The sequence below is a fragment of the Salvelinus alpinus genome, chromosome 17 (genome assembly GCF_045679555.1).
Source record: "Salvelinus alpinus chromosome 17, SLU_Salpinus.1, whole genome shotgun sequence".
In the NCBI taxonomy this organism is placed as follows: Eukaryota; Metazoa; Chordata; class Actinopteri; order Salmoniformes; family Salmonidae; genus Salvelinus; species Salvelinus alpinus.
The window spans coordinates 37,069,469-37,092,938 of NC_092102.1; the positions used below are offsets into that span (position 1 = coordinate 37,069,469).

The window sequence follows — 23,470 nt, forward strand, 5'->3', positions numbered from 1 at the left end:
GGATTAAATGTCAGGAATTGTAAAAAACTGAGTTTAAATGTATTTGGCTAAGGTGTATGTTAACCTCCGACTTCAACTGTATATTTACAGTGTATATATATATATATATATATATATATACACTGCTCAAAAAAATAAAGGGAACACTTAAACAACACAATGTAACTCCAAGTCAATCACACTTCTGTGAAATCAAACTGTCCACTTAGGAAGCAACACTGATTGACAATAAATTTCACATGCTGTTGTGCAAATGGAATAGACAAAAGGTGGAAATTATAGGCAATTAGCAAGACACCCCCAATAAAGGAGTGGTTATGCAGGTGGTGACCACAGACCACTTCTCAGTTCCTATGCTTCCTGGCGGATGTTTTGGTCACTTTTGAATGCTGGCGGTGCTTTCACTCTAGTGGTAGCATGAGACGGAGTCTACAACCCACACAAGTGGCTCAGGTAGTACAGCTCATCCAGGATGGCACATCAATGCGAGCTGTGGCAAGAAGGTTTGCTGTGTCTGTCAGCGTAGTGTCCAGAGCATGGAGGCGCTACCAGGAGACAGGCCAGTACATCAGGAGACGTGGAGGAGGCCGTAGGAGGGCAACAACCCAGCAGCAGGACCGCTACCTCCACCTTTGTGCAAGGAGGAGCACTGCCAGAGCCCTGCAAAATGACCTCCAGCAGGCCACAAATGTGCATGTGTCAGCATATGGTCTCACAAGGGCTCTGAGGATCTCATCTCGGTACCTAATGGCAGTCAGGCTACCTCTGGCGAGCACATGGAGGGCTGTGCGGCCCCACAAAGAAATGCCACCCCACACCATGACTGACCCACCGCCAAACCGGTCATGCTAGAGGATGGTGCAGGCAGCAGAACGTTCTCCACGGCGTCTCCAGACTCTGTCACGTCTGTCACATGTGCTCATGTGCTCAGTGTGAACCTGCTTTCATCTGTGAAGAGCACAGGGCACCAGTGGCGAATTTGCCAATCTTGGTGTTCTCTGGCAAATGCCAAACGTCCTGCACGGTGTTGGGCTGTAAGCACAACCCCCACCTGTGGACGTCGGGCCCTCATACCACCCTCATGGAGTCTGTTTCTGACCGTTTGAGCAGACACATGCACATTTGTGGCCTGCTGGAGGTCATTTTGCAACATTTAAATTATTGGTCCCACGTTTCATGTATTCAATACGTACAAAAAGCTTATTTCTCTCAAATTCTGTGCATAAATGTGTTTACATCCCTGTAAGTGAGCATCACTCCTTTGCCAAGATATTCCATCCACCTGACTGGTGTGGCATATCAAGAAGCTGATTAAACAGCATGAGCATTACACAGGTGCACTTTGTGCTGGGGACAATCAAAGTTGAGGCAGAGTGCAATTGGCATGCTGACTGCAGGAATGTCCACTAGAGCTGTTGGCAGAGAATTGAATGCTAATTTCTGTACCACAAGCTGCCTTACAACCTCAGACCACGTGTGAACATGCCAGCCCAGGTCCTCCACATCCGTCTTCTTCACCTGCAGGGTCGTCTGAGGTGAGGTGGGTGTTGAGGAATATTTCTGCCTGTAATAAAGCCCTTTTGTGGGGAAAATATCATTCTGTTTGGTTGGGCCTGGCTCCCCAGTGGGTGGGCCTGGCTCCCCAGTAGGTGGACCTATGCCCTCCCAGGCCCACCCATGGCTGCACCCATGTCCAGTCAAAACCATAGATTAGGGCCTAATGAATTTATTTCAATTGACTGATTTCCTTATGTGAACTGTAACTCAGAAAAATATTTCAAACAGTTGTTTATATTTATTTTCCGTATATTTGATGAAACATTGAATTTGGCCTCACTGCTATTAGCCCATAGAAATGCATTGAATAACGGATTCATACATGGAATATCAGATAGTTAAACATTTAATCAAAAGGACGTGTGTTTTGAAGTGTCTGTTCTATATCTAAGAGATAAAATAACGCTCAGGAAATAAAATATTAATTACTCGTATGCCCTATTCACTTGAATTCATTTTTCGGCCCAGTACCAGCTTACCTTCAGACACTCGTGGGGGTTGTAGAGCAAAACACGTACACCATCATGTTTATTTCCATAGAGGGGTCACAGTAGTTTGTAGCCCAAGCTGCTCGGACGCTACAGACGTTTCTGTACCTATTTTTGGGATGTCTCCTAGTCTGACAAACACTGCTATAGCTCGGCCACATTCCACTGCAGATGCGGAAGGCTGACATTGGAGGATGCAGTGGATTGAGACGCAGCCCAAAAAAATCAAATAAAGATATGCCATCTCTAGCTTAAACAAATGGATTTTGATGAATGTTTTTATTATTCATTTACTTTGCCTCAGGTGGAGAATTTGTTTTTTAAAAATTACATTTTTATACCCAGTTCATGGGGCCCCTTGATGTGAGGCCTGGGGCAATCGCCTCTTCTGCCTAATGGTAAGTCCGCTAGTGAATCAACCCTCTCTGTGTATTCTCTTAAAATGTGACTATGAAGAGCAGGTGTGATGAAATGTGCTGTGAAGTCATGTGAAGGTCTGGGATACAGGCAGGAAAACAGACACTAAACACCATCGCACCACATACCATTAAGAATGTGATACTTGTAATAGTTAAAGGGGGTTAGTGGGCTGAGATCTGGCCAATACTGTCATAAGCAGGGCAAATCAGATTGATGGTCCATTGTCCCTGCCCTGGGGACTGGCGGGGTGGGACGATTGCCTGTGTAATGGTGGATCTGGGATCCAGGAGAGGAGAGCTACACAGAGACAGATGGGGCCTTGTCTGCAGTGACCTTGCTGAGCTGTTTCCTCTGTAAAAAGGTGCCAGGGCCATTAACATGGGGGAGACTTCAAAGACACCGTTTACATGAGTGACAGCCACATAATTAAGGCAGAGAGAGAAATGTCACCCACATAAAGGCAACAAGGTAAACAGAGGTGGTGGGTGTGCGTGTGTGTGTGCAAGTGTGAAAGAGAGAAAATACATTTCAGTGACTGCATATGATCAAAGACATGCCCTCCTTTGACGCACGCACACACACACACACACTAGAGCTGCAGCCGTTTAATTTCACAGTCAAATGTCCTCGCCTTTCCCCGACAACCATTGACAGAAGTTAATGTCTGCACCGAAATTATACCTGGCTCACTGTTCCGCAGCCTATCCATAGCACAGAAAATATTTATTTCACACATTATTTATCAAACCACACTTTTGTTCATGAAATAAATAGTGGCTCTGTGTGTTTCAGAGATTTGTAAAAACCAGCATAAATCCAGTGACCTCAGAAGCGAACAGCAACACAGGAGTCATCCCAGGAAATATGGTCCAGGAAGCAATCTGGCAGGTCACTACTGTTACTCACTGCCAGCCAGCTGGAGAGAGATAAAGAAATAATCAAACAGAGGTGCGAGGGCCAATTTAAGCTGGACTACACTGACAGATAGAAAAGGAGTGGGAGCCTATGGCACTCCTCTCCTATTCACTCCATACTCCCACAACTCTCACTGATGATATTTGCCTTCTTAAAGAAGAATTTAGTAATGAATGATTGAGGATTTGGGTGAAACAGGGGCAGGGAGAACTCCGTTACTGTTTTAAATGAAGGATTCTAGCTTTAATTAATGATTGTGAGGATTTTGGCAAGTTTCAGCATGGTGGTGTTTGTTGTATTCCCCATAGTCTACAGCGAAGCGGGAGAAGACACTTTTTCAGCACACTTTTCCACTTCCCTTTTTTCCTCCATCCCCTCTGTCTTATCTCCATTTTCCTTATCTCTCATTAGTCTGGTCCTGTGACGAGGGTTAGGCCTTGCAGCAGGAAACTAATCTATTTAAAAGTGGGGTTTCATTTTGGATAAACTTTATCAGCATGCCTATTTAAAATTTTAATAATGAAGAACAGCATAAATCCCCGAAGTGCCCTTGTGACGACGCACACACAACAGCGAGCGGATTGGCGGCTGGTAATAATTGTGTAATCACTCAAATAACAAAGCAAATCTAAGCCTGGGGCCACTCCTCGGGCCGGCCAGCCTCCTAGATTTGCTGAGCTTTGTGATTTGTTCTGGGATTTGAGAAATAAGGAGAAACTCCTTGTGGCCTTGTAGCCCGATTGGATTGCAGAAACATGTTGGACCTTGCAAAACGATGGAAGTGAGGCAAGGGAGGGCTTTGGGCTTTCTGTTCTCCCCTTTATGTTTCAATTAGACCTACGGTCTGAGAGCAGGTTGGATGTTCATTGAGAATCAATGCTGGTGATCTATTGGAGAGGTGCTATTTAGACTTGGGACACGCATATGCCCTCTAAACTCGGAAGAAGAAATGAAGGGGAACAGCCCTTTCAAAGCTCTTATAAAATGGGAGGTTTGTAAGTCTATTCAGAGCAAGTAGTATATTTTGGAAGATGCACTTTAGTAACAGGGAGTTAGAGTTGACGGCCCTTTACTGAAAGAGCTGGGTGGGTTCTTCATGCATCGTCACATACAGTGCATTCGGAAAAAAATGTATCCTAATCCACCCAACCACACACACACACACACACATAATGACAAGGCAAAAACAGGTTGAGAATTTTTTGCTCATTTATAAAATAAATTAAAAAAAGACATTTACCTAAGTATTCAGACCTTTTACTCAGTACTTTGTTGAAAAACATTTTGCAGCGATTACAGCCTCGAGTCTTCTTGGGTAGGATGCTACAAGCTTGGCACACCTGTATTTGGGGAGTTTCTCCCATTCTTCTCTGCAGATCCTCTCAAGCTCTGTCAGGTTGGATAGGGAGAGTGGCTGCACAGCTATTGTCACGTCTCTCCAGAGATGTGTGATCGGGTTCAAGTCCGGGCTCTGGCTGGGCCACTCAAGGACATTCAGAGACTTACAAGAAGCCACTCTTGCGTTGTCTTGGATGTGCTTAGGGTCGTTTTCCTGTTGGAAGGTGAACCTTTGCCCCAGTCTGATGTCCTGAGCGCTCTGGAGCAGGTTTTCATCAAGGAACTTTCTGCACTTTGCTCTGTTCATCTTTGCCTTGATCCTGAGTAGTCTCCCAGTCCCTGCCGCTAAAAGCCATCCCCACAGCATGATGCTGCCACCACCACGCGTCACCGTAGGGATCGTGCCAGGTTTCTCCAGACGTGACACTTGGCTTTCAGGCTAAAGAGTTCAATCTTGTTTCAGACCAGAGATTCTTGTTTCTCATGGTCTGAGAGTCTTTGTGCCTTTTTGCAAACTCCAAGTGGGCTGTCATGTGCCTTTTACTGAGGAGTGACTTCTGTCTGGCGACTCTACCATAAAAGCCTGATTGGTGGAGTGCTGCAGAGATGGTTGTCCTTCTGGAAGGTTCTCCCATCTCCACAGAGGAATTCTAGAGCTCTGTCAGAGTGACCATCGGGTTCTTGGTCCCCTCCCTGACCAAGGCCCTTCTCCCCTGTTTGCCCGGGCGCCCAGCTCTAGGAAGAGTCTTGGTGGTTCTAAACTTCTTCCATTTAAGAATGGAGGCCACTGTGTTCTTGTGGACCTTCAATGCTGCACAAATGTTTTTGGTACCCTTCCCCAGATCTGCGCCTCGACACAATCCTGTCTTGGAGCTCTAAGAACAATTCCTTCCACCTCATGTCTTGGTTTTTGCTCTGACATGGACTGTCAACTGTGGGACCTTATATAGACAGGTGTGGACTCTAATCAAGTTGTAGAAACATCTCAAGAATGATCATTGGAAACAGGATGCACCTGAGCTCAATTGAGTCTTTTGGATACCCGTTTCTTTATCAATGTAGCTAAATGAGTGGGTCCTCTCAGATAAAGGACAGACAGAGACACTGCATCAACCGCATTGGCATTTATTGTAACTAACTAATTTGGAATAATTAACTGAGCTAAGTTTATTGTAATTAATAACAATAGAAGATAGCATTGTTGAGCTCAACATTAAATTGCACTCATCAAATTGACTTTCCTGGATGCACTAACGCTGACTACTAAGCAGGACTGTGGAAAGTCAAAGTTATGATGATATAATTTTGCCTAATAAGAGAGTCAGGGACTGAGTGACTTAATGAATGTTAGGAGAATGATGCCCCTCTTCTCATTGGAGCTAATCTAGCTGTCACAATAATGAGATCCATTTCACAACCCTCTGTGATACAGGGCTCCCACGCAAGGGAACCGACTCACTTTCAGTTTTGTCAAAACCAAGTAGCTTTCGTGTAAACTAATAATAATCCTAGGTAAAATACACTACCGTTCAAAAGTTTGGGGTCACTTAGAAATGTCCTTGTTTTCCAAATTAACATGCATGAAAGGAGTTGTAAAATGAATAGGAAATGTAGTCAAGATGTTGATAAGGTTATAAATAATGATTTTTCATTGAAATAATAATTGTGTCCTTCAAAGAATTCTCCATTTGCAGCAATTACAACCTTGCAGACCTTTGGCATTCTAGTTGTCAATGTGTTGAGGTAATCTGAAGAGATTTCACCCCATGCTCCTTGAATCACCTCCCACAAGTTGGATTGGCTTGATGGGCAATTCTTACGTACCATAAGGTCAAGCTGCTCCCACAACAGCTCAATAGGGTTGAGATCCGGTGACTGTGCAGGCCACTCCATTATAGACAGAATACCAGCTGACTGCTTCTTCCCTAAATAGTTATTGCGTAGTTTGGAGCTGTGCATTGGGTCATTGTCCTGTTGTAGGAGGAGATTGGCTCCAACTAAGCGCCGTTCACAGGGTATGGCATGGTGTTGCAAAATGGAGTGATAGCCTTCTTCAAGATCCTTTTTACCCTGTACAAATCTCCCACTTTACAACCACCAAAGCACCCCCAGTCCATCACATTGCCTCCACCATGCTTGACAGATGGCATCAAGCACTCCTCCAGCATCTTTTCATTTTTTCTGCGTCTCACAAATGTTTTTTTTTGTGTGATCCAAACACCTCAAACATAGATTTGTCTGTCCATAACACTTTTTTCCAATCTTCCTCTGTCCAGTATCTGTGTTCTTTTGCCCATTTTAATATTTTATTTTTATTGGCCAGTCTGAGATATGGATTTTTCTTTGCAACTCTGCCTAGAAGGCCAGCATCCCGGAGTCGCCTCTGTTTTTTGCGGGTACTATTTAATGAAGCTGCCAGTGTGTGTGTATATATATATACACACACACTACTACTGGTCAAAAGTTTTTGAACATCCAGTCATTCAAGGGTTTTTCATTATTTTTACCATTTTCTACATTGTAGAATAAGAGTGAAGACAAACTATGAAATAACACATGGAATCATTTAGTAACCAAAAAAGTGTTAAACAAATCAAAATATATTTTATATTTGAGATTCTTCAAATAGACACCCTTTACCTTGATGACAGTTTGGCTTTTCCAATGGTCTTGAAGGAGTTCCCACATATGTTGAGCACTTGTTGGGTTCTTTTCCTTCACTTTGTGGTCCAACTCATCCCAAACCATCTCAAATTTGGTTGAGGTCGGGGGATTGTGGAGGCTAGGTCATCTGACGCAGCCCTCCATCCCTCTCCTTCGTAAAATAGCCAACTAAGCCCAAACCAAATGGGATGGCGTGTCACTGCAGAATGCTGTGGTAGCCATGCTGGTTAAGTGTGCCTTGAATTCTAAATAAATCAGACAGTGTCACCAGCAAAACACCCCCACAACATAACACCTCCTCCTCCATGCCTTACGGTGGGAAATACACATGCGGAGATCATCCGTTCACCCGCACCGCGTCTCACATAGTGGTTGGAACCAAATATCTCAAATTTGGACTCCAGACCAAAGGACAGATTTCCACCGGTCTAATGTCCATTGCTCGTGTTTCTTGGTCCAAGCAAGTCTCTTCTTATTGTTGTCCTTTAGTAGTGGTTTCTTTGCAGCAATTCAACCATGAAGGCCTGATTCACTCAGTCTCCGCTGAACAGTTGATGTTGAGATGTGTCTGTTACTTGGTCTGTAAAGCATTTATTTGGGCTGTAATTTCTAATTTATTTGGGCTGGTAACTCGAATGAATGTATCCTCTGCAGCAGAGGTAACTCTGGGTCTTCCTTTCCTGTAGTGGTCCTCATGGGAGATAGATCCATCATAGCACTTGATGGTTTTAGAAATGTTCCGTATTGACTGACATTCACGTCTTAAAGTAATGATGGACTGTCTTTTCCCTTTGGTTATTTGAGCTGTTCGTGCCATAATATGGACTTGGTCTTTTACTAAATAGGGATATCTTCTGTATACCCCCTACCTTGTCACAACACAACTGATTGGCTCAAATGCATTAAGGAAAGAAATTCACATAAATGTACTTTTAAGAAGGCACACCTGTTAATTGAAATGCATTCCAGGTGACTACCTCGTGAAGCTGGGTGAGAGAATGCATGAAGTGTGCAAAGCTGTCATCAAGGCAAAGTGTGGCTACTTTGAAGAATCTCATTTTTTTTATTTCTTTAACCCTTTTTTTTGGTTACTACATGATTCCATATGTTTCATTTCATCGTTTTGATGTCTTCACTATTATTCTACAATGTAGAAAATTGTAAAAATAAAGAAAAACCCTTGAATGAGTAGGTGTTCTTAAACTTTTGACCGGTAGTGTGTGATATATATATATATATATATAGCAGTAGTTTTATATGTTGTCTTCAATTCAAAGTGGCATTTCTGCAGCTTGAGCTGATATTATACTTTCACCTGTTCACTTTCCTGTGGTTTCATTCTGAATCCCTTAGTGACGGCAGGGACAAGGTGTCTCCTCTCCAGTACAATCAAGATTCCTTTGAAACAGTGGGTAAAGTTGGGAGCGGTTCCAGGCGAGCAACTCTCCATTCTGCCATCTTCAGCACTCCATACCGCCCTGATTAAAGCCAGTCCCTTTCATTGATTGAAAAGGAGGGGGAAAACTTGAACCTTTCTGCTCCTCAGTTTCCACTCCTCCATTTATAGGGGGAAAAAGCTTCCCCTGACAATATCCAGGCAATTTAGGTGGCATAGGCCTCTCCTGTTGCCCTTTCTGGCTCTACCTCATCCAATCAGCTGGGAAAGTATTTGTGCTTGTAGCGCAGCAGAGAGGCGGCCAGGAGTTAAATTGAGTTACCTGTTTAGAGACGGTTTCATTTTCTGAGGATGGCCCCGGAGATCCTTGATGGAACTGCTTAACACTCATCGCTTCTGATGTCCCCCAGTGTCACAAAGAGACAGAGAGAGCCAGAGACACTGCACAACCAATAGAGAGGCTCACTGAACAGCACAACTGGCATAGCTGGCTGGGGGGGGGGGGGGGGGGGGGGGTCTACTGGCCCAGTTCTGTGACAGACTGCTATAATGGAACTAATCATCATAAACTCTGTCTGTCTGTCTCTCTAAAACTCTGCTGGAAAACCCACACAGATGCAGGAGCCATCCTCAAACACTCTGGTATATACACACCCCATCATATCTCCCTCCCATGTCTCTCTCAGCATATACTGTAGATGACAATGATAATTCATTTCATGGCCTTGATATGATATCATGGTTGGCCCAATCGATCAGGGTGTTATGACATTTCTCAGATACATCGATCTCCCATAATGATAGAGATGATGTACAGGATATATACAGTAATCAGCTCATGGCCTGCCCGTCTTTATTAATAACTACCAGACAGGAGATGAAAGAGGAGGATGAGAGGAAAGAAAAGTAGAGCAGAGTTGTTACATGTCATTTCAGATAGCCATGACACCCACCATATCAAATTCTTCTGAAATGGTTTCTGTAGTTAGAAACAGGTAGGATTGCCCAACATCCGATTTGGACCAAATTACTTCCTACCAAGGAATATTTAAAAAAATCAAAATTCACCCATGGACCCCCACACCAATAACCAGTATAAGTTCTATGTTTGACAAGTAGTATGAAGCTGCAGCTTGGAGTATTGCATCTCCATACTATGTCATGTATTCCCTGTGAATCTGGTGATTTTTTTTTTTTCTCCTCTTTTCAGAGAAATTATTAATTGAAGTCACTTGCATTATTTACCATAAAGTAGTATGAAAGTACCACGTTTTAACCAATAGATGTCGCTATTCCTGCTATACCGCACACATCCATTTTGCTGTTCTCTTGTGCTTATTAAATAGATCATAACATTTCCATTGCAACTTTGAGTAGAAAACCAATAGATTTGGCTCATGATGAAAATAAATTGTGTGGTCATACTCACATTTCAAGACAGTCCTCCATGAAATCAATTCAGTTTGTCCTTGTTTTAGGCTTAATGTGTGTCCATAAAAACAGCCCCTTTGTCTGTGGTTTATTTCCGTTAAAAAAGGGATTAGTTGCTGTTAGACAATTCCTGGTGAACAAGCAAACCATTTGGCTACAGCAGTTCTAATGGTTTCAACATTATGGGATTAATCCCAATACATATATAACTGTTTTTATTATGGTTGTCTTGTCACACCATTTTAGTCCCTAGCCCATTTATCCATCAAAGTCTTCATATGAGAATTACATCATAGGGATAGCCCTCTCAGAGCGGCCACTTGTTGGACTATCTAAGGAGAGTTGGATTGAAGCATTAGGTTGCTAAGAGAAGGACAAACTGAATTGCGTTCATGGAGGACCGGCTTTAATTGTGAGGATGATTATTTTCATCATGAGACAAATTGGTTTTCTACCTAAAATTGCAAGGAAAATGTTGTGATCTATTTAATAAACACAAGAGACCAGCAAAATGGACAAAACTGTGTGGTGGCATAGCAGGAACAGCAGCATCTAGTGTTTAAAAAAACAGGTACGTTCACACTACTTTATGGTAAATAATGCAAGTGACTTCAATTACTAATGTCTTTGATCAGGGGAGAATAAACTAGATGCACAGGGAATACATTACATAGTATGGAGAAGAAATACTCCAAGCAGCAGGTCCATACTACTTGTCAAACATATTGAACTGATACTGTATACTGGTTGTTGGATTGGCATGGGGTGTGAGTAGTCCATGGCTGGCGTTGGACCATTTTGGGGGATTCGTCATGTCTTACTCATTGGTAGGAATAAGTTTGGTCCAAATTGTATGTTGAGTACTATATTTTTAGAATATTATCTGAATCCTATAAATAAAAAAAGGGTACATTTGGGTGTAATCAATTACCTTAATTTCTCAGAAATTTTATTTCAACAAAATAATGTTTCAGGAATGCTAATCATATATGTTAGTAAATACAGAAACGATTTCAGAACAATCTGAGATGGTGGGTGTCAAAATCCTCTTTCTTGTGCTTTGAGGTGGAACGACCCAAGAGAGGAGAGGAGGGAGCACCCCGCTCACCATCACGTCATGTAATTTACTCTGTTCTGGCCCATAATGTTTTATAGCACAATCACTGATAGCAGAGTAGTCACTGATCTCATTCACAACTCATATCCCTCAGTAATGGAACAGAGAGACAAGTGCAGTTATTACCAAAGTCCAGCCACAACACATAATAATTTATCATGAGAAGAGGGGAAAGCAGCAAGCTGTTGTAGTAATCCCTTTGAGTTCTAATTGAAATCCTTTAGTAATCATAATGGACAGTGAGGGGCTACGTAACATGGAAGCATTAAAAACAACAAGTAGCCTATAGCCTTTGTTCTGCACACAATTAAATGTTTATTGACTTGCAATCACAGACCCAGACATACATTAGCAGGAGAAATATATAACAGGAAACATGTGCTTGACAGGGAAGATGTACTGGGCAGTATCTGATCCCAAAGAGAATCATCTCTTTTCTCCAATATTTCAAAAGGAATTATATTTGCAGTATTTTGTATGCTTTATTGTGCTTTGTATTCCCACATGTTTAATCCACTTATTGTAGCAATGTATCTAATAGTATTTTTTTCTGAGAGAAATGGACATTCATTGTAGTATTGACTAGATGTTTTGATCTTTCTTTTCACCAGCCACTAGATGGCAGGCTTGAACCTTTTCATCCAAGCATTTCCCTGAACTGTGACTGCCAGGTAGGGTAACTTGAGTGCAAAGTCTCATATGCAACTTCTTTCTCTATGTAACCTATAAAATCGGATTGCTATCGCTGACATTTTCAAATAGGAGAGTACATGTTTCTTTACATTATTCAAGGGGTGCATGGATCTACAATTTACCTTCCCATCACAATGAAACAGTATCGTTGAACATACTAGAAAACTTGTCCCCGCTGTGTGAAAAATACAGACTGCAAAATGATACCAAAATAAATAGACACTAAACTCCATGTTGTTATTCATCCTCACCGCTGACTCATTCATATTTGAGAATTTGGCAGTGGGCCGGGCTAACAGAAAGCTGCTCAAACGGAGGGTAATTAAGTGGGTACATATTCACAAGTTAATAATTGGCAGGGAGAGAACAGGAGGCTATACAAACACGTTAGGATTGACAAACCCAACATGTGTTTACAGAGTTGATCACTGGATTCAGCTGGATCAATAGTCAAAACAGACAGATGGACCTACTTTAGCCTCCCTCTTTCTCTGTCACAGTTTGCCCATGCATTAGAATTACAGCTACTTGCATCCAGAGAGATGCATGCTGGTGATCTCCAAGAATACAATAGAAAATAGAACAGAGACCCATGGTTCAAACCACAAGACAGCAGCTCAGCCACTCTTCTATTGGCAGGACAGCTGCAGAGGTGATCGGACATTTGCAGCTGTTCATCTGACTAAAACTAAGAACGACTTCTGCTTTCCCAGAATGAGCCAATCTTTTCAATCTGTGCATCCACAGAGATAGTAGCTTACAGTGGACATGAAGGGCACGATAAGAGCAGACATTTCCATGTGCAGCACACTGTAACTGTCCCTGTGCAGGCAGCAGATGGTGTGCAGCAAATCACTTACTGCTGGGAGCAGGAAGCATCGGGTCAGGGTTTATGCTTTGAGGTCCCCTCTGAACCTGGCTGATTTGATAGCACTAGTTTGCATATATGCTCAGTCTAATCAAATGTATGCAGGGGAGGAGGTAGGATTTGCAAAGCAGGTAGATAGACAGGACTCGCAGTCAATCATCCAGTGTAGATGAGAAGGCTCCTAATACCATGGACATGGTTGTAGAGGTTATTACAGTGCAGTATGTTCTGTAACTAGAGCGTTATGGGCTTATACGCTTCTTACACTGCGGTTACACAGGCAGCCCAATTCTGATATTTTTTTCACTAACTGGTCTTTGGACCAACCAAATCAGCTATGAAAAATATCTGATGTGAAAAGAGCTGATGTGATTGGTCAAAAGACCAATCAGTGGAAAAAGCATCAGAATTGTTTCTCTTAGGAGTGCGTGATCAAGCAACAAATTCAAGAACACACACAGGACCCATTATGTAGGCCAATAGGGTTATATGTATTGTAATAGGTCACTGGAGCTGAATGGGGTTACCAATCACTTAATATTCTCTAAATCAGGAATAGATTCTCCCTTTTAATGATAACTACATAAAAAAATATATCAAATGCAATATACAGTATATCACAAGAACCTGAAATGTCCAATGCATGGACAGAGGCTACGGGCTACAATAACATTACACCCAGCGGGGCATGATCATGACCCCTCTGTTATAGCTGTCAAAATATCCACCACAACTGTCATATACTGAGAGATCCATTCGACCTGACTGAGAAGCACGTCTACACACAGCAGACAGCACTTGAAAGAACCAGCTCTCAAGCAGAGGTCTACAGCTCATCTAGGGGATGAACACATTAGCACACTATCATGTATGGGATTAAGGCCCCTATCTATATGGTGGGAGCAACTCATTTATTATAAAATTGTCAATATACTTTTGTCTTAAACAGCTATCTCTATACAGCCATTCTATTACATGAACTGCTTCACTATTTGGATAAGATTGGACAAATCACATTCAAAATAACACCTTCAAGGTCTTTTGGAATACTTTCAAGCACATTTAATGTATGCAAGGATCGCATGTGTGATGTGCGGGTGGGTGTGTGTATCTCTGCCAAGCTGACTGACAACAACAGCCTTGGGGCAAGATTGTGTGTAATTCTCCCATCTATCCATGGCAGTGATATGCCCACGACATAAACATGGAGTATAATAAAAGTATCTTTAACCCACTATTGTTGAAATCAAAACACCTACACAAATGGTTGTCCTGGAGCAACACAAATATCAAAAACGGATAACATTTCACTCAACAAAAAAAAAACGATTAATCTAACAAATCTCAGGAATTGTAAAATCGGATTCCTTACGTACTACAGCTACGTGTGGAGCCAATCCCCATACTCACCTGCATCCTTCTGTTCACCTTCTGTCAGTAAGCCTGATCCAGATGCATCATTACACCCGTGGCTGGCTCAGGTTGGCACTGTGGTTGTATGAGTGAGTGGGAGTCAGGATGGGCCCACTGGCGATGAGGTATAGTGCGGAGGTGGTATCTGGGAGGTAAACCTAATGCACTGTGACAGAAATCAGAGCTGTCAGGACCACCGTGACCAAGAGGCATAGACTGCATCTATCCAGCCAAATCCACAGAGAGGAGAGAGGAAGTGGATGGAAGGGAAGAAAACAGAGTGAGAAAGAGGCGAGAGCCAAACTCACAGAGAGACAGAAAGGGGAGAGAGAGAGAGGAAGCGATCAAAGACTTCCACAGAGGATGGGACAGAGGGGGAGAGAGAGGAGAGAAACCCACACAGTGCACAGGAGAGGTGGGTGGAGAGGAATAGACATCTTCCTGCCACACAGAGAGAAAAGGATGTGGAGAGAGAACCATTAATGACTGCAAACCTAGAGAGGAGAGAAAAAAAATGTGTTGAGAGAGAGAGACATCGGGGGTTTACATACATGTAGTGTATATCCCTCTATTAATCCTCTGGGATTCATCAATTTGAACAGTTATCAAGTAGAAAGAACACTGTCAACAAGGCAATGACCACTGTATTGAATATTTAATGTTAAACCCCCAGTCTGTTAATGGCAGAAAGAGAGTCACAGGAGTTAGGTTAAAAGAGAGAAGAGAACGAGAGAGAGAGAGAGAGAGAGAGAGAGAGAGAGAGAGAGAGAGAGAGAGAGAGAGAGAGAGAGAGAGAGAGAGAGAGAGAGAGAGAGAGAGAGAGAGAGAGAGAGAGAGAGAGAGAGAGAGAGAGAGAGAGAGAGAGAGAGAGAGAGAGAGAGAGAGAGAGAGAGAGAGAGAGAGAGAGAGAGAGAGAGAGAGAGAGAGAGAGAGAGAGAGAGAGAGAGAGAGAGACAGACAGAGACAGAGACAGAGACAGAGAGAGAGAGAGAGAGAGAGAGAGAGAGAGACACAGAGACAGAGACAGAGACAGAGACAGAGAGAGAGAGAGAGAGAGAGAGAGAGACACAGAGACAGAGACAGAGACAGAGACAGAGAGAGAGAGAGAGAGAGAGAGAGACAGAGACAGAGACAGAGACAGAGACAGAGACAGAGACAGACAGACAGACAGACAGACAGACAGACAGACAGACAGACAGACAGTGAGCACAGGCTGGCCATAGAGACCGGTGATCACAGGCAAACCAGGCTGCCCAGAGAGGACAGGCTGTGCTCACTCTACCTCTGGAGAGAGGTAGAGACAGAGCTGCATTTCCTATTACACTGTAACAAATACTCAGACCTAAGAATCTTTCTTTCCCAAAATTAATTAGAAAGTTTCAAATTCTATCAATATATTATTGGGTGAAAAAACAAAATGTGCAGTTTTAGCAGCCAAATATACGACCTCCTCCCACAACCTGAGGGACGACCAGTGAAATGTACAATGCAACAGTAGCATTTGCCATTTTGTTTTGTCTTTCATGCCATGTGACTCTTCAACCATGTTAAAACTAGCCTCCTATTACTTTAATTCATTATTCTCGTTGCTTTTAATGTTAAAATAATTTTCACTACTACTATTATTGTTACCTTATTACTGTTAGTGCAACCATTGTTGTTATATGTATACTTTGACAATGCAAGTGATTTAATTCGCCATGTCAATAAAGTCGATTGAATTTATTGAGAGAAAACATAGCAGTAGTGACTAAGGAGGGAAAGCATCATTATTTAAAGATGACAGTGAGGGAGACAGGGCTGTGCTCTAAATGACAAACAGCAGGAGGAGGGGATTGTAGGAGATTAAGTGAGCTGTGTTTGTAACATCGCAAAGCACTGCAGGATTTTTTTATAAAGCACCGCTCACATTTGGCAGACAGATAAAGCCCTCAGAGCAACTTTACCAGTGGACAGAGACTGAGTGAGTGATAGAAGAGGAGAGTAGTGACATCTTTGCTCAGGATTCTGGCTGGGGAAAGGGATCATAAGCTCTCACTTCGGACTGAACAGTTGGATACCTGTGGCTCGCTTAACATGAAGTACTACTTTTGGGAAAAGGACAAGTCCTGAAGTTAGACTGAACAGTTGGATACTCGTGTGAAGGATTGTTTAGAATTAAATAGTACTTTGGAGAAAGAGACAAAACAGTCAGGATTCCGTGCTGTTTGAGCAGTTAGTTTTAGCGGGTCTTGGAGGTGTGGTAGAGCGAATATCTGAATAACTTCATGTTTTTTTTTTATCTGATTCATGACACTTATTAAATCAGTGGCAGCGATGCGGTTTTAATTGCTTTTTGGTGAGGACGATGACAAACCTTTGAGTCAGTTGTACAGAGAGGGAAAGTACTCTTCAGGTAAAAGGTATTTTCTTTATTAACCCCTTGTTCTTCCACTCCTGTACTACTACTCTTGACTACAAAGTCAGAACATTCTGGAAAAACATGCATCAGGATATCTCAAAGAGTTGTTACTGCTGTGACTGTTTCTTCCTAAACAAAATGTTCAGTTACACTTTACAATAAGATATATGTGATCAGTCATGTGATAAGAATTTGTATTTCTTTTTTAAATTCTGTATCCCTGGATACATTAGGTTTGTGCATGCATGATAAAACTGACCTATAGGTTAAAGGCTTTTTATGGTTTATACTCTATTCCATTCTCAGCCTTGTAAAAGTATTCTGACCATTGTAATAGTCACTGGTCGTTGACAATCTCTTTCCACTGCATTCATTCAACCATGGTGGGTCATTTACATAACAAATCTCTTTCCTTCCTAGGAGACCAGGCCAGAGCAGAATGACCTCCCTCTTCTCTCCAGACACTGTAGTGCTGCTGTGCCTCCTCCTCCACTCCACAGAGGGAACCTGCCCCTCCATCTGTCTCTGCACCTCAGACACACTGAGCTGTGGCTCCCAGGGCCTCACCAGACTGCCCCTCCTCCTGCCCCCCACCACCGTCACCCTGGACCTCAGCTACAACCGGCTGGGCTGGCTGGGCCCCGGCAGCTTCTCCAGCCTAACCAAACTGGACACCCTCCGCCTGGCAAACAATCAGCTCACGACGCTGGGCCATGGGGTCTTCCAAAACACCTCCAGCCTCCGTCACCTGGACCTGTCCTCCAACAGGCTGCGGGTGCTGGAGCAGCACTTCCTGCAGGGTCTGTGGAGGCTGGAGGAGCTGCTGCTCTACAACAACCGTATCACCCGCGTGGAGGGTGGGACGCTGAGCGGTCTGAGCAGCCTCAGGAAGGCTTACTTCAGCCTCAACCAAGTCACAGAATTCCCCTTCTTTTCCATACAGGACCACAGTCATCCGTTTCTCACCATGTTGGACCTGTCCTCCAACCGTATGACCACGCTACCCTGGGAGGATGTGAAGGCACTGCCGGGGTCAGTGCAGAAGGGGCTGTACCTACATAACAACTCTCTGCTGTGTGAGTGTTCCATGTACAGTGTGTTCTGGCACTGGGAACAGAGGGGCTTCGACTCGGTCAGGGACTTCACAGATGAGCACACCTGCCTGATCTACGGCGAGCCGCGCGCCTCGGTCCGATTCCTCCGACACTCCCTCTACTTCCAAAACTGCACAGTGGGGAAGGTGGTCTCTTTGCCCATGGCTGTTCTCCTCTCCAACCTCATGGTGAACGAGGGGGAGAGGGTCCGTCTGGACTGCCAAACCTCTCTCCGAGGTAAAGAGCTGTCATACACGTGGGTCTCGCCAAATCAGGAGTACCTGACCCAGATGAGCTTCAACGACACCCTCATCAACGTGTTCCCTAACGGGACCTTGGAGATCCCAGCAGCCAAGGTGAACGACTCGGGAGTCTACTTGTGTACAGCCCTGGACTACAAACACATGCTGAATGCAACCAGGGAGGTGAATGTCACCGTGATCCGCCCCATGCCTGACACCTTCAACACGGGCTACACAACCTTGCTGGGTTGCGTGGTCACCCTGGTAGTCATCCTAATGTACCTCTACCTAACGCCCTGCCGCTGTGGGTGCTGTAAGCAGCCCCTGCCTCCGGCCATCCCGATCCCAGCCTACGACCCAAACACCCTGGTCTCCATCTTCTCCCCCACACTGAGCCACAGGGACCCAACCAAGGCCAACATCAACAAGCGGGTGGTGTTCATGGAGCCTCTGATGGAGGAGCAGAACGGGGATCTGAGGGCCACCCTGGCCAGGGAGCAACCAACGCTGCAGTGGGAGTGGGGCGCCAGCGGACTCTCCTAGTTAATCTATCAGAGCCTGTCGCTGACAAATAGCACTTTAAGAATTGAGCCCCTGACTTACAATAGACATGTATCAGGTGGTCTAAATGGAACACAAAAATGACATCCTCATTCCTCTTTCTCTGCTGGAAGGCTTCATCTAACCGGACTATCCTCAAATGATCGCTGAGCCCTGGAGAGTGTGAAAGAGAGAGACCCTCACAGGTCTATATAAGGGCTCTAGCTAATGTTCCTCCTCTTTCCTCTCCTCTTTGTCTCATTGAAGACCAGGTTTTGAGTTTGGCAAGACTGTATATTTCTGCCCATGCTATTGTGGAAGGTTAGAGCAAGGTTAATTGAACGGCACGAACTCCGGCACTGGAGAGACTTATTTTCTCTCCTTAAAATCATGAACTCCAAAAGCATTGGTCCTCCCTTCTCCCTGAAGTGTAAAAATATTGCATTGGTGTAAGCATGGGAAGATTGTAGACAGATTTCCTATTATATTTAACATGAGCTAATTCCTTTTAAATCCATAAATGGATGGGAGTGCATGAGCGGACACATTCGGGTGAAAGGGCTGGGACAGAATTGGGGAACACTGATGAAGTCCTATTGGGACATTTTGGACTTGGCTGATATCCACAAAAGCTGTTAGAGTAATAGAGTTTTTGGAATTGTCTTTTTTTTTTTTTTTCTTCATGGGATTAAAGTTAATCGTGAGTATATCAGGTCACCGGCGAACCACACGCCCCCGCAAATATACACTACTGTTCAAAAGTTTGGGGCCACTTAGAAATGTCCTTGTCTTTGAAAGAAAAGCACATTTTTTGTCCATTAAAATAACATAAAATTGATCAGAAATACAGTGTAGACATTGTTAATGTCGTAAATGACTATTGTAGCTGGAAACGTCTGATTTTAATGGAATATCTACATAGGCAAACAGAGGCCCATTATCAGCAACCATCACTCCTGTGTTCCAATGGCACTTGTGTTAGCTAATCCAAGTTTATCATTTTAAAAGGCTAATTGATCATTAGAAAATCCTTTTGCAATTATGTTAGCACAGCTGAAAACTGTAGTGCTAATTAAAAAAGCAATACAACTGGCCTTCTTTAGACTAGTTGAGTATCTGGAGCATCAGCATTTGTGGGTTTGATTACAGGCTCAAAAGGTTCTCTGAAACATTTAGTTAATTTAATCTGATTTAATCTGATTGAAGGTTCGATGACTTTGTCCACACAGGGCATCTGAACACACAAATACATTGATGATTTTCATAAAAATTTGGTCTGTTTTATTTAACTTTTGTACACCTGTGGTGTTCCTGGTCAAAAATGACCGGCCATTAGAAATGAATGGGTGAGACTACAATTAGTGTATAAAATTGAGTTCAGGCACATGCCCATTCATCAGATGGACACACTTCCTCTCCCAGACCCACACATGCATGCGTGTTTGAGCAAACACACACACACCTCACTCCCCTTCTTGGCTTCCATGGCAACCCCCACGGGAACCTTTCCCCAATAGAATCTTTCCCCCACAGGAACCACACCTTTTGGCATTTTCACAAACAATCGCAACATTGTTTCAATACTATATAGAACTTTTCTCACAGCTCATAAAGCTTTTTTGAGGCCTTGCTTACAATTCATTTTGTGGCAGCACAATGACCAAACGATATACTGTATGTGAGGCTCTTGATCATATCTTTGATCATGACACTGGTGAGGAGGAGAGAGGCCAGGAAACTGACAGTGAAGATGCATTAGAGGAGGAAGTGTCAGAAGTTGAAGACAACACAGAATATGATCCAGACCAAGAGACAACCGATGTGGAACAATCCAGCGGTGAGGAGGAGGGCCCTGTTGAGGTTGTTGTTACAATCCAGTGATGAGGAGGAGGGCCTTGTTGAGGTTGTTGTTACAATCCAGTGATGAGGAGGAGGGCCCTGTTGAGGTTGTTGTTACAATCCAGTGATGAGGAAGAGGGCCCTGTTGAGGTTGTTGTTACAATCCAGTGATGAGGAGGAGGGCCTTGTTGAGGTTGTTGTTACAATCCAGTGATGAGGAGGAGGGCCCTGTTGAGGTTGTTGTTACAATCCAGTGATGAGGAAGAGGGTCCTGCTGAGGTTGTTACATTCTGGTCAAATAATGGGAATTTGTCCTGGTCTTCATCCCCACCTGAGAGGAGAGGTCGGCTGTCAGCTGAAAATGTTATCAGGATGACCTCAGGGCCAAAAACATACGTCATATCCCGGGTTGATGACAAAATACTGCCACTATTTGAAAATTTGAAATGGTTTCAAAACAAATGTCCTTGTTAAACTTTGACACAAAGTAATCTGTGATAAATAGCACAATACGTTTCATCTGAGTATTTGTTATAGTCAAAATAATCCATACATTATGCTTTTTCTACTCAAAAACTAGTTGTATGAGCTCAGGTCAATGAGGGCTACAGGCCATAAATAGCAAAAAGAAGTTGAAAAGTTATTGTGAACATTACAAGTTAAGTTGATAAAAATATCTAACACAACATTAGGTAATAATACATATATAATGTATTTACAATCAGCTATGATGGGGCGGTCATTTTGGACTGGGAACACAGAATTAATTAACATGAAACGAAAACAACAGGAGGGTTAAAAAGATTCAGCAAGAATATAAAGACAATTTTTGCTGTAGGAAAATAGGCTACCCGCACCTTGAAAGATTGGACTTCAAAAACAGGAATTATCATGCGAACACATTTTAATTCGTAACCTCTACAGGATCGGTGTTTCCCCCCCCGCGGGACAGTTGAGCTAACGTAGGCTAATGTGATATGCATGAGGTTGTAAGTAACAAACAAAAAATCCCAGGACATAGACATTGATGACTAGAAAGCTTCAATTCTTGTTAATCTAACTGCACTGTCCAATTTACAGTAGCTATTACAGTGAAAAAATACCATGCTATTGTTTGAGGAGAGTGCACAATGACGACGCTGAAAATGTATTAATAAACCAATTAGGCACATTTGGGCAGTCTTGATACAACATTTTGAACATATATGCAATGGTTCATTGGATCAGTGTAAAACTTTGCACATACACTGCTGCCATCTAGTGGCCAACATCTAAATAGCGGCTGGGCTGGAATAATACAGTATGGCCTTTCTCTTGCATTTCGAAGATGGTACAAAAAAAATATTTTCTATGTATTATCTTTTACCAGATCTAATGTGTTATATTCTCCTACATTAATTTCACATTTCCACAAAATTCAAAGTGTTTATTTTCAAATGGTATCAAGAATATGCATATCCTTGCTTCAGGTCCTGAGCTACAGGCAGTTAGAATTGGGTATGTCATTTTAGGCAAAAATTGAAAAAAAGGTTTGGATCCTTAAGGAGGGGGAATACAAAATCAAATAGCTAAATGTAAGATACTATCTTAGTACCCCTTTACAGTGACTTTGGAAAGTATTCATACCACTTGAATTTTTCCACATTATGTTACAGCCTTATTCTAAAATGTATTAAATAACATCAGCAATCTACACAGAATACCCCATAACGACAAAGCGAAAACCGGTTTAGTAATTTTTGCAATTGTATTTTAAAATTAAAAAAACAAATACCTTATGTAAATAAGTATTCAGACCTCTTGCTACGAGACTTGAAATTGAGCTTAGGTGCATCCTCTTTACACTGATCAGCCTTGAGATGTTTCTACAACTTGATTGGAGTCCACCTGTGGTATATTCAATTGATTGGACATGATTTGGAAGGAACACACCTGTCCATATATGGTTTCACAGTTGACAGTGCATGTCAGGCAAAAACCAAGCAATGAGGTCGAAGGAATTGTCCGTAGAGCGCCGAGACAGGATTGTGTCTAGAAACAGATCTGGGGAAGGGTACCAAAACATTTCTGCAGCATTGAAGGTCCCCAAGAACACAGTGGCCTCCATCATTCTTAAATGGAAGAAGTTTTGAACCCACAAGACTCTTCCTAGAGCTGGCCGCTCGGCCAAACTGAGCAATCAGGGGAGAAGGGCCTTGGTCAGGAAGGTGACCAAGAACCCCATGGCCACTCTGACAGAGCTCCAGAGTTCATCTGTGGAGATGGGAGAACATTCCAGAAGGACAACCATCTTTTGAGCACTCCGCCAATCAGGCCTTTATGGTAGAGTGGCCAGACGGAAGCCACTCCTGAGTAAAAGGCATGACAGCCCACTTGGAGTTTGCCAAAAGGCATCTAAAGACTAGGACCATGAGAAGCAAGATTCTCTGGTCTGATGAAACCAGGATTGAACTCTTTGGGCTGAATGCCAAGTGTCACGTCTGGAGGAAACTGGGTACCATCCCTAAATAAAGGTGAAATAAATAAATAAAATAAATGGTGAAGCATAGCGGTGGCAGCATCATGCTGTGGGGATGTTTTTCAGCGGCAGAGACTGGGAGACTAGTCAGGATCGAGGCAAAGATGAATTGCGCAAAGTACAGAAAGATCCTTAATGAAGTCCTGAGCGCTCTGGAGCAGGTTCTCAGACTGGGGAGAAGGTTCCCCTTCCAACAGGACAACAACCCAAAGCACACAGCCAAGACAACGCAGGAGTGGCTTCGGGACAAGTCTCTGAATGCCCTTGAGTGGCCCAGCCAGCGCCCGAACACAATCAAACATCTCTGGAGAGACTTGAAAATAGCTGTGCATCAACGCTCCCCATCCAACCTAACAGAACTTGAGAGGATCTGCAGAGAAAACTGGGAGAAACTCCCTAAATACAGATGTGCCAAGCTTGAAGTGTCATACCCAAAAAGACTGGATACCGTAATCGCTGCCAAAGGTGCTTCAACGAAGTACTGAGTAAAGGGTCTGAATACTTATGTAAAATGTGATATTTCAGTTTTTCTTTTT

At 43.2% G+C, this 23,470-nt stretch overlaps 1 protein-coding gene across 1 annotated transcript; it reads left to right on the top strand.

Moving 5' to 3' along the window:
* The first annotated feature begins 16,191 nt into the window (after window positions 1–16,191).
* On the top strand, window positions 16,192–20,560 carry LOC139542894 (amphoterin-induced protein 3). The gene is made up of 2 exons (XM_071348851.1): window positions 16,192–16,695; window positions 17,122–20,560. The coding sequence occupies exon 2, from the start codon at window positions 17,141–17,143 to the stop codon at window positions 18,578–18,580; it is 1,440 nt and encodes a 479-aa protein (XP_071204952.1). The 5' UTR covers window positions 16,192–16,695; window positions 17,122–17,140; the 3' UTR covers window positions 18,581–20,560.
* The last annotated feature ends 2,910 nt before the right edge of the window (window positions 20,561–23,470 follow it).